Source organism: Geospiza fortis, unplaced genomic scaffold (assembly GCF_000277835.1).
Source record: "Geospiza fortis unplaced genomic scaffold, GeoFor_1.0 scaffold39, whole genome shotgun sequence".
NCBI classification, from domain to species: Eukaryota; Metazoa; Chordata; class Aves; order Passeriformes; family Thraupidae; genus Geospiza; species Geospiza fortis.
In genome coordinates, this window is record NW_005054660.1 from 56,166 (window position 1) to 68,132 (window position 11,967).

The window sequence follows — 11,967 nt, forward strand, 5'->3', positions numbered from 1 at the left end:
TTCAATGCCTTCTTCAGTGCCCTCCAGTAAAGGAAATTAAACTACTCTAAGGTTAAAGGAGAGTTAAATTAGGAGGGAGTAAATGCAGGAAATGTAGAATCTCATGTAAGCTTTAAAGTGATGTAACTTTTGGCTTTAAAATGTTTTAAAATAAAGGAAAACATAAATTTCCCCACTTTTTTTTTTTTAAGTAGTGGGTTTCCGAATAGCATTTTATTGCTGCTGATAATACAGAAATATATGGAGGCAGTTTTTTTAGAGTTAATATAATATAATAGAGTAATTTACTTTCTCTATGAATACCCACTTGTGGCAGAAAATGCAGGGTATTTGCAACACAACAGACATGTCTAAGCACTGAGGAATATGCTGTGGTGCACATAGGGTGCTCTAACATATCAAATTCCCGTGTGTCAGTCTTGGTCCTCTAAGCTCCTTATATCAAAAGATGAAGTAACTTGATGTTTGGGGAAAAAGTTTTTGGTTTAAATGTTCCAGTTTTCAAGAGTCACTGAATTATCCTTTGAAAATAGTGGAGAGACTAGGCTAGTTTTTCACTTGGAATTTTGTGCAGTATAGCCTGAATATTCTAATTTTTTATTAAATTAACAGGATCACAGAATGGTTTGAGTTGTAAAGGACCTTAAAGATCATCTCATTCCAACTCCCTGCCATGGGCAGGGACACCTTTCACTGTCCCAGGTTGCTCCAAGCCCTGGCCTTGGACACTGCCAGGGATCCAGGGGCAGCCACAGCTGCTCTGGGCACTCTGTGCCAGGGCCTGCCCACTTTCACAGGTGCTGGGAATTCCTTCCCAATATCCCTCCTAGCCCTGCCTCTGGCAGTGGGAAGCCATTTCCTGTGTCCTGTCCAGGCCTTTGTCAATAGTCCCTCTCCATCCTTCTTGTTGGTCCCTTCCAGGTACTGGAAGGCCACAATTAGGTCACCCTGAAGTTTCTCCAGCCTGAACAATCCCAATTCTTTCAGCCTTTTCTTATAGGAGAGGTTCTCCATGTGTCTCATCAATTTTGAGTAGAAAGGCCTCCTCAGCTGGGATGTGTTATTGATCTTCATGTTTTCCAGTATCCTGTAGGAGTGCAATATTTAACCTGTTCTGAGCAGCATCTGGAGGTGTGTTCATGTCACTGTAGATAGCAGTATTGGAACCAATTTATTATTGGATTAAATTACAATTCAGATACCTTGATTGCTGGATTTGTTTTATATTGATTGATGGAATTCAACTGTACTTTTTAATATATACAACAAATAGCAGTCCAAACTGAGTAGTGGAAACTTTAAGTGATTGTACCCTTCATATCTAAAAAATTTCCTTTCAGCAACTTGCAATGCCACAGCATATAAAGATCACCGTGAGCAGGAAAACATTATTTGAGGACTCATTTCAGCAGGTATTGTGTTAAAACATGGGACTAATGGGTATGAAAAGTAGTGTTATTAAATCTATTCTCACCTGTCATTTTTGAACCTTTGATATTTTGCTAATGTTACTTTAAGTTAGACTAACAAAAAAAAATATTTAATAGTTAGGCTGCATTCACACTTACAAGATCATGCTAATATATGTCGTTCTGGCACTGATATATCTGACAAATGTGGTTTTGGGGGTTTTTTCCCCTCAGAATGATTTAAAATCTGAGTTGATTTTGAGGAGACTGCTGGGGCAGAGCAGCACCCCATTCTCAGGATGTTTTTGTGTTGTGCTTATGTTTATGCATTTTTCCTCACAATGTGTTGTACTAGCATGGTCTACATACAAACACTATATTAAGTTGATCTTAGTCTGATTGTCTTGAAATAAGTAATTTTTTTTAAACAAAAAGTTATTAATTCTATTTGCATTATTAGGAGTTAATCTCTGAGACCTAAGGTTAAAATATGAAGGTTTTGTTAAGGTCTGTATACCCTGATTAAAATTTTTCCAAATTATTAAATGCTTGTTAGAAAATAGTAGTAATTCTAACCAATGCTTATAGCTGTTTTGTTAAAAATAATTGATTGTTTTTCTTTCACTAAGATAATGAGCTTCAGCCCTCAGGATCTCCGGAGACGTTTATGGGTTATTTTCCCTGGTGAAGAAGGTTTAGATTATGGAGGTGTGGCAAGGTAAACTACACTGCAATGGCAGATAATAGCTTGTTCTGCTAGTGGTGATGTGAAGACTTCCCCAAAGTACTTAACTGCAGTGCTTTCACAATAGGAGTGAAGTTTATTCCTTAGCTTGGAACATCTGAGGAAGGCAGTTCTGCAAGATGTTTGCATGTCTTAAAACTGTGTAAAATGATTTTCAGTTTGCATTAGGAGTTACTTATCATCTCCATGATTAAAGAGATGCAGTTTACTGAACTGAAGTGACCCTTTGACCCAACTGTTAACATCAAAGTAGAGTTTATTGAAAAAGTGAACAGAAATCTACATTTAAATACAAAGTCATGACTGGAATGTAACTGAGATGTGCATATGTTAATTGGCATTCCCCAGCCCTGGATGTTTAGATCAGGGGTACACTTGTAATGTGCTCATTTAGATAAGAGTGGGTTTTATCCAAGCCACTGACAGTTGTGTATCATTGCAACTTTGCATTTTAATTTGTAATTTGCTGTAGTTTCCCTTGGTGTCAGTGTAGGTCAGCTGCTCTCTGGGAAAGGAGGCCCAACAAGGGCCTGAGTCAACATGAGTTAGCTATAGTAATTTCTGCTGTGATTTATTTTGAAATGTGTTTTTATTGTTTGTGTGATTTCAGGGAGTGGTTCTTTCTGTTGTCACACGAAGTCTTGAACCCCATGTATTGCCTGTTTGAATATGCAGGGAAAGATAACTACTGCTTACAGATAAACCCAGCCTCTTACATCAACCCAGACCACCTGAAATACTTCCGATTCATCGGGAGGTTCATTGCCATGGTAAGTCCTAAAGCAGGAAGCAGGTCTGTCCTGTAATTTTCCTATAAGTAAATACTGTGCCATCAGATGGATAATGATAAAAATCCATTTTTGAGCTGACAATATCAGGTGTTTTGGCTATAACTCCTGTTGGTAAAAGCTACTTCAGCATATTGGCAGTGATGGTACTCAGGTTGGTTTAATTCTTTGGCTGTCAGATTTCATGGGCACAGAGAACAGAATGTTGTCATATTAAGTACTGAAGCATCCTTTGCATTATTTTGTCTGTTTTTGTGTTCCTCAGGCTTTGTTCCATGGGAAGTTCATTGACACTGGTTTCTCTCTGCCATTCTATAAACGTATCCTAAACAAGGCAGTAGGACTCAAGGATTTAGAATCTGTTGACCCAGAGTTTTACAACTCTCTCATCTGGGTAAAGTGAGTTTGACTTTGTTTTGTTCTTGAAATAGCAATACAATGGTTTTGGTTTTCACTTCTGCCAGGAAGTTAGGTGTAAATCTATTACTAACAACCCCACAGAAGAACAAAATCTAATATTGCAGAGCAGTATGGAATTTTTACTGTGAGTTTAGATACACAAAGAATGATTTGTTCATGCAGAGCCTTTCTGGTTCATTGAGTATTCTGTGCAGCATCTTGTGTTGTGTTTTTATTGGCTGTTACTAATTCCGGTTAGACGTACAGATCTGGCAGTGTTGAACCTGGTTACAAATAAAATGGCTTGAGTAAATTTCACTGAGACTTTTCAGATAACTGATTAAAAGAAATCAGGAAATACCCATTTAATGTTTCTCTAATACTGGTTTAGTTAGAAAACAAAATGTTTAGTGCTACAAGAACATGAAGTTAACAAATGGAGTTTATTATTTACTACCACACAGTTCTTCTGTTAGTCACACTTGCAATTTGACCTCAAGGTTGGTATTGAAGATTTAATGCTTTAAAGAAGTTCTAGCTGTCCTGGTATTTTTGCCCCAAGCTTAATGATTCCAGACCATTCCTACCTGCAGCCTTCCATGTCTGCATGGTCAGGCACCTCTCTGTCCATGCTCTTGTGGAGTTCTCCTCTTCCACTCTTTTGCAAATTCCTCTCCAGAGACTAGCAAGTAAAAAGGATGTGGAGTTTCTAGACTACAATTATTTTGGAATTATGTATTACAGGTATTTTAAGAAATAATTTTTAAAACCCCTTCGATCTAAAGCATTGTAATTTTGTACTGATTTTGTCATAGGAGGATGTCACATGTTTTAATCTGTGGTTGATATGCACCATTTGTTTCAGTAACACAGATTTTTTTTTCTTTCAGTTAAAAAGATTAACAAGTATATTAGAAGAAAAAGACAAATTGAGTAATTTTTTTTCTTCAGCTATAATAAAAACAATTTTGTAGGAAAATTAGTCTTTCTTGTGACAAGAGACAAAACATTTCACTTAGGAATCACACTAAGAATAGTTCTAAACATGGTTTGAAAACTTCATAGAAGGTGTGAGAATAGATTGGGTTTTGAAATGCAAAACTAAATATAAAAGCCAAGATTTTCATCTATAGTGGTGATTTTGGAAGGTTCATATTAAATACTGAGGAGCAGAGAAAGCAGCATGAAATGTTTAAGAATTGGGATAGGAATTTTGTTGGGTTTTCAGAGTAGTGTGTTCTGTACTCCATGGATGTGCTGCTAATGTGCCTTCATTTTAATTCAAAGCAATTTCTGTAGTGATAGAAATCTAGGCTGGAGTGCAGAAAAGGCCTTGCCCCTTTGAAAAATCACTTAAGGATGTGAAAATTGGAGAAAAGGCTTCAGACCTCCAAGGGCTGCAGAGTCCTCTCAGTCCAGACCCAAACTTCAGTGTAGCTGGGCCTGCTTTTCTGTAGTGCTGCTGGAGGTACCCCTGAGGAAAGGACTGCATGTTTACAGGGGAGAAGAGCCATGGACTGTCAGGACAGACATAATTTTGTTCCTCACAAAAAAGCAAATTTTATAACTTTGCAGGAAGGGCTCTTTTTCTCATTCCCACAAGTTTGAGGATTTCAGAGATTGGCTGAGTTTGGAAGGAGACTTTTAGAGGTCACCTGCCAAACCTCGGTACCCAAACTGAGCTTGAGCATGTAGCTTTCATTTCCAAAGGGATGGATGATGAAATAAAATCAGCCTTTCATCTGAAGCCTTCCCTCCTCACCCAAGGTTTCATGCAGTACTGTATATTTTGGAAGGATGAAGTTCAGAAGTGCAGTTGCATCATGGGGCTCAATAAACCACAGCTATGTTTTCAAGACTGGCATTGCTGTGTTATGGGTCAGAATAAATATCTGGATTTTGCACTTGATTTCAGAGGAAAACCATCATCAAAACCTCTGTATATACAGGCAGTTCTTCACTTTCCAAAAGCATAAATCAACATATAAACTCCAGGACTTCTGGCAAGGCCATAATTACTGTGTAAAGAACATTTCCTTATCTTGACTATTTAACTCCAAACCTTCTACCTTTAGGTTCTTCATACTCATCTCCTCTGCTGTGTGCAAGTTCTCAACACAGTTATTTAAAACTGTATTTTTTTCCTTCCAGAGAGAATGATATTGAAGAATGTGGCTTGGAAATGTTTTTTTCTGTTGATAAAGAAATACTAGGTGAAATCAAAAGCCACGATTTGAAGCCAAATGGTAGCAACATTCTGGTCACAGAAGAAAATAAAGAAGACTACATCAGGTAAGAATAAGTGAAGACTTTAAAATACTGTCATTTTCTTTCTTTGAGTTCTAGCAACAAAAGACTGTCTGTGTCATCTGAAGCATTGCTGAACAATTGCTAATGCTGGCAACAAATGGCAAGTGTTTGGATACCATATTTGAAATAGGAATATTGATAGAAATAAGTTCCTAAAATCTACTTTTCCTAAAGATCATGCTTAGAAGAAAGTCCACTTTTTTCCTAGTTATCTCAGTTTAGCAGAATACCACGACAAGAATTGTGGCTGTCATGTATTTAATGAAATGTTACATCTGTTTATTAATGTAATTATATTGCTTTATAGCCTGCTGACGTTCTAGCCAGCCATTTCTGGTTCATGTGGGGTTTTGAGGGGTTGTTTTTTGTTGGGGTTTTTTTGAGAACATTTTTGGATGTTTTTGTGAAGATTCTTATTTTTCAAAGATACTTGGAATGGCTATTAGTTTTATCTGGACTGGTCTTGTAGTTGTAACAGTGTTTTGAATGATGTCATAGGTTGTATTGTCATAAAATAAGGATCATATTTGCAGCACCAAAAAGTTTTAAAGCAATAGATTAAGAGTGAAGGAGCATAAGAGTGATTAAGGAATAAACATGTGAACAGTGACCTGCTTTGTCCTGAAATATCCCCTCCTTCCTCAGTGTGCAGCCGTACAGCAGCTCTGATTTAAGGTGTGAACTTCAACATAAAAGCTTGGAGGATGTGCTTGCAAAAAAAGCTGTCACACATTGCAGGCACAAACTAAACTGAATCACTGAGAATTTTCGTCTTTGTTACGATGTGTTCTGTGAAGGCTTTTCCATGAGCAGGGGGAGGGAGTTGGGAGTGGGCTCTGTTTTCATCGCGTGAGAAATCCGCAGACATTTCAGTGATTCACAAAAGAGGTGGTGTTTGCACCAGAAACATACTGGCATTTGGCAGGAGAGAGGATCTGCAGAAAAACATTCTTCTCTAGTTCCTAGGAACCCAGGGAGAGCTTGGATTACAGTTTCATTCAGATTCTTTTGACTTACTCCAAGTCCTGCTTTAAGTCCCCCAAGTTTCTAGGATTGAAATGAGAAATAGCCACCTCTCCTTTAGAATCCAGTGCTCCTGACAGGTTAGGCTTGAATTCAGCATAATATCTGCTTCTCCCTGGGTTCAGGTTCTCCGGGTCTCCTGCCTGCTTTTCACCCTTTTATTAATGGAGAGTGGAGTTTCTGCCACAGAGCAAAATTTCATGATTAACAGAAACAAATATGGAACTTTCCAAATGGACATAGTCACTGCTTGGTAAGCTGGCAGTCCTGCTGCTCTTCACCAGTACAACTTGACTTGTTTTTTACCTTGTCATGGATAACAACTGAGATTTCTGGGGAGAATATCAGACAAAATCTTCAAACACCTCAGGACTGCTGTGCTCTCATTAATCAGTGAAGAGATGCTGCCTCCTCTTCAAGTCCAAAATACTTCTGTAGCAGAACAGTTGAACACTTAGGGTAATTTAGAGAAAAAATGCAATCATTTGCAAAGAGTAAAGGCTGCCGATAAAATTATATGGTGCTCTATCCCCAGAACTTTCCAGACTTTCCATGTTTATTTTTAACTTGGCTTACAGTTCATCTCAAAATAGGTAAAGATGTGGACTTGGGTTAGCATGAGCCATTTAAATGATCTTGGTGTGTCTTCTTTCCCAGGCTAGTGGCAGAATGGAGACTGTCCCGAGGTGTTGAGGAGCAGACACAGGCTTTCTTTGAAGGCTTCAATGAAATACTGCCACAACAGTATTTGCAGTATTTTGATGCAAAGGAACTGGAGGTAAAGGATTGCTTGGCTATTGCTGGATCCAGGTCATTACACATAAAATAAACTCCAGTCAGTACATCTGAAGAGCAGAACTCATTGAGGCTGACAACTGTTTTATAGGGAATATGGGGGAAACTTCATGGAATAGTATTAATGTGTTTTCCTTAACTTTGCTCTTTGCAGCCAATTTAGATGTTTCTGAATGCCAAGATTCTGTCAGCAGAAATTTCTTACTTTCTTTTGTGATTCTTTCATTTGCCCGTGTTCAAAGAATAAGTAACTTGACAGAATGAGAGATAAAGCCAGATATGCAAGGGATGGTTACATTCAGATTGGGCCAAGTTCTTGGTTTGGGTTTGATCACTCAAAATTACGCTTTCTGAATCATCTGTTCAGTTTGAAAAGTAAAGCCATCAAAACAAAACATCCCATCCCTAGTCAAGAATTGTATTGCTGGGCAAAGATAAACTGGCTTGAATAGAATCCCAGAATGGTTTGGATGGGGATCTTAAATATTCTTGTTCCAGCCCCCTTTCATATGCAGAGACACCTTCCACTGTCTCCAGGACAGGGTGCTCCAAGCCCTGTCCAACCTGGCCTTGGAGACTTCCAGGGATCCAGGGGCAGCCACAGCTGCTCTGAGCACCCTGTGCCAGGGCCTGCCCACCCTCACAGGGGAGAATTTATTCCTAAAATTGCAAACAATTACTCCATTTTTCACAACAGAGATGCTCTCTAATTTGTGACCTCTCCAAATACACTTCATGAACCAGTCTTTGAACCACTTCATCATCAGTTGTTGTTTATAGAAGTTTTGGATGAAGTTTAGAATTAAAACCAAGTGCACTATTTTTGCAGATTCTGCTAAGTGGGGGTCTAGTTGTTTTCTTTTGCTGTGTGCAAGGTCACAGAAGGAAAGTGGAAATTTGTACTCCTCTGCTTATTTCCCTTTTTCTGCCCCAAAGGTGCTTCTCTGTGGAATGCAAGAAATTGACCTGAATGACTGGCAGAGACACACCATCTACAGGCACTACACCAGGACCAGCAGGCAGATTGTGTGGTTCTGGCAGGTTTGCAGATTTTGCTTTATTCTCAGACCAGCAGAAGTTACAGAGCACAGCTCATTGAACAGTGGTCAGAACACTGAGCACACCTGCAGAGTGCAGAGAGAAACTGTTACTGCTAACCCAGCTGTTCCCAACATTACTGTTCGTCTGTGGATGGTGATGATGTAAAAATCTGAAGATTGAATCTACCCCTAAATGTTTATTTCCATTACTGTTTTTCAGTTTGTGAAAGAAATAGATAATGAGAAGAGGATGAGACTCTTGCAGTTTGTGACTGGAACATGCAGATTGCCAGTGGGAGGATTTGCTGACCTCATGGGTATGTATTAATAACCCTTCTAATGCAGGAGATATACTTCTAAAAAGAACCTAATTATATATTTATGGCATTTTTAATGAGTGTTATATTAAATGCTGTTTTGTAAGGCATGCATATACTTGAGCTGTGATGGAAAGAGATGGAAGGAATGTTTACACCTATTTATTGCACTTTAAAATCACTTCAGATGGATGCATTTCTCCACATGTATACTTTGATCCAGGCAGAGCTGTAGAGTGAGACAAATATCCCGTCTCTGTGCAAATAAGTGTAATCCTGTCTTTATTTAAGCCTTGCATGCTTCAGGTGTGTTACAGTGATAGGAAGGTAGCTGGACTATGCCTTGTGTATTGGAATTTTTTACAGGGAGCAATGGACCCCAAAAATTCTGTATCGAAAAAGTTGGAAAGGAAAACTGGTTACCCAGAAGTCATACCTGGTGAGTACATAACAAATCAGAATATTGCTATTGCTCTGATTTTGGTGGCCACAGTCTGCTGTGACATTTTAGTAAGTGGGTAATCTGCTGAAATAGTTGAGACTTCGTGAAAGCAAACACAAATTACACCAGTGAACTATGTTGTTGAATGATAGCTGAACTTCTGAAGAGCTCTTGTGGCATGGAATAGATTCCACTGGGAATTCCATGGATTTGTGTAATATGCTACTGAACAATTAAAGTGATTACCAGTAGTGTCTAACAAGGTTGAGACTGTCTTTTGTTATCACTGAACTCCTTAGTAAAATAGCCACATTCACACACTTCCAGAGAAAAGGTCACTTCTCCTGTTTTCTTTGGGTAGGCAAAACCACACAAGTTGAACATTTCGTATCTGAATGATGACTCTAATTAACCACCTAGAGGTTGGTTTTCCTCCAGCTAGGAAAAGTTAATGAAAACTATCACTATATCAGCACTTGAATACTAACCTCTGCCCTCAGAAATACATACGTTTATATCAGTAGTCAGCTTTTCTCAGGGTATAAATCCCAGTATCAATCTCCGCAGCAAAAATTCTAGTCACCCAGATTCATAATGGATTTTTTGATTCTTCCTCAGTACATATTTTTGGTTTTTTATTTTGCAGTTTCAATCGCTTAGACCTTCCACCATATAAAAATTATGAGCAGTTGAAGGAAAAGCTGTTATTTGCAATTGAAGAAACAGAAGGATTTGGGCAAGAGTAGCTGAAATTTGCACCTTGAAGAATGTGAACCCAACACGATGTATGTGCTTCACTTCTTCTGCTTGTTGCACACTTCATTGTAAAGTAGACATGACTTGGATTTATTTAACAGTACTAATGTGTAAATAAATGGATGTTATTCTGAGGTTATCCACCTTAACTCTGGATTTCTACTGAGCACTTTCAGAAATCAAATGCGCAATCCAATGTGGCTACAAGCAACTAACGACCGAAGTAGAGGTTTAATACAGCTTTGGGCTCTGCTTTGTTTTACCATTCATTAATTAGAATGTGTCCTTAATGACTGACAGATTTTTAACAATAGTTTTGTCTTTCCTTTTTAGTAGCATTTTTGCTACTGATGCACTGGGAAGTTCATTGGTAGCTGCAATGCTGCAGCAGCATCCTAAGCCTCCTAACAGCAGTGTCAGAGCCAGACTGGATCCCCCTCCATGCTGTGGGCAGCTCCAATCCTTAAGCTCCTTTTTCTAACTCAAATGTGGCCAGACTGTTTTTCCTTGCCTGGAGTCTGCTCACGTGCCAGCTGGACTGAAGCTGCTGTTAAGGGGATGTCAAACTGTGGCACAAATCCAGGGCATAGCTTCACTTTGGTTTATCCCAATCCTGCTCCTGTCAGCAAAAGAGACACCTGCCCAAAGTTGTTGGAACACTGCTCTGTGCCCTCTGAAGGGTTCTGAGCTTTTGCTGTGTAACATGTTTTAACTTTGAAATCAATATTAACACTGTGGTATTTCATTTGTTTTGCAAAAGACAAGCCCAGCTGGGATTGCACTGATTCCATTGAGGTTCCTGTTTGCAGGCTGTTTGTCAGCAGTGTTAATGGACATTACCCTCGGTGTTTTTCCTACATGTTGCAGTCACTTTGCTCCGAAGAGTTCGTTTGGCTCTCAGGAAGAAGCACAAAACAACTGGATTGAAAAAATGATCCTACTCATCATTTCTGTGGATGAACTGATGTGTGAGACTGGCTGAGGCCAAGAGGATTAGAAAGTTCAGACACGGATTACAGGTTTTGGGGAAGCTGGAGCATCAGTAAACAGTTCTATAAAGTTTGAAACTAATGTTTTTGGGGAGGTTTCTAAGCTAATTCACCCTAAGCTGCTTACAGCTAGTAACTTTTGTAGCGATTTCCTGTTGAATTAACATCTGTTATTTCCTTTTAGAATCTGTTAATTCTTTTCTGGTTTACAATAACATTTTGCATTTTACTGCTCCTTTAGACTGAATGCACTTTTTGGGTCTGGTCAGCCCTTTCCCTTCCCCCGAAGGGAGGAAGTCAGACACCCAGTGAAATGAGCTGTAGCCACAGTGAGAGATGTGACACTTGAAATAACATGTAGCACATACTAAAGCAAACCTGCAGCTCAGAGCACTGGGGCAGGAGCTGCATTTAAGACTCTTTCAGATGACAGAGCTCAAACGGGACAGTGGGAAAGTGAAACACTGAACATTCAGTCTGGAAAAGAGTATTTCTTTCCTGCTGTCTTATCCATCTAAACTGCAAGAGGGAAAAACTGATTCAGGCCTAAGAACCAAGACACTACAGGTTTTAGCTGACTTCACAAGTGTGTCAGAGCTCAGTGATAAATGCTTTGGGTAGGCAGGAGGGTGGGACTTGTCAGGCTTAATTGAAGGAAGGCCTGGGGAGAGGTGCTGATGATACAGAAATGCCCCTCATTTAAAGTTTCATTGATGGTGAGAATTCACCTTCAGGTGTAACTGGGAGGAGAATTGCCAACTTCCACAATATTCGGATCTATGACAGTATACAGCTCATGAGAAAAAATAAAAGCCTTATATATATTTTCTGTTTATATTAATTCTTACAGTGAAATGTAGTTATCTAACATATTTACAAGAGAGATTAAATTAAGCAAGATAATGCAAGGTTAAGCTATGAAAAATAGTCTATGTTCTGCATATTGCTTTGCAA

General features: G+C 38.9%; 1 protein-coding gene across 2 annotated transcripts in view; it reads left to right on the forward strand.

The window, feature by feature from the left end:
* The window catches only part of ITCH (itchy E3 ubiquitin protein ligase), a 31,099-nt gene extending 19,132 nt beyond the window's left edge, over positions 1-11,967 (forward strand). Inside the window, exons 14-24 of one of the 2 annotated variants that reach the window (XM_031064938.1) lie at positions 1,341-1,412; positions 2,039-2,127; positions 2,765-2,924; positions 3,208-3,341; positions 5,493-5,633; positions 7,332-7,452; positions 8,406-8,510; positions 8,730-8,826; positions 9,193-9,265; positions 9,915-10,053; positions 10,892-11,967. In XM_031064938.1, the coding sequence (XP_030920798.1) occupies positions 1,341-1,412; positions 2,039-2,127; positions 2,765-2,924; positions 3,208-3,341; positions 5,493-5,633; positions 7,332-7,452; positions 8,406-8,510; positions 8,730-8,826; positions 9,193-9,265; positions 9,915-10,014 (1,092 nt within the window). In that variant the 3' untranslated portion in view covers positions 10,015-10,053; positions 10,892-11,967. Of the gene's footprint in view, positions 1-1,340; positions 1,413-2,038; positions 2,128-2,764; positions 2,925-3,207; positions 3,342-5,492; positions 5,634-7,331; positions 7,453-8,405; positions 8,511-8,729; positions 8,827-9,192; positions 9,266-9,914; positions 10,164-10,891 lie in introns of those variants that run through there. The other variant, XM_005430619.3, reaches the window with a different exon arrangement.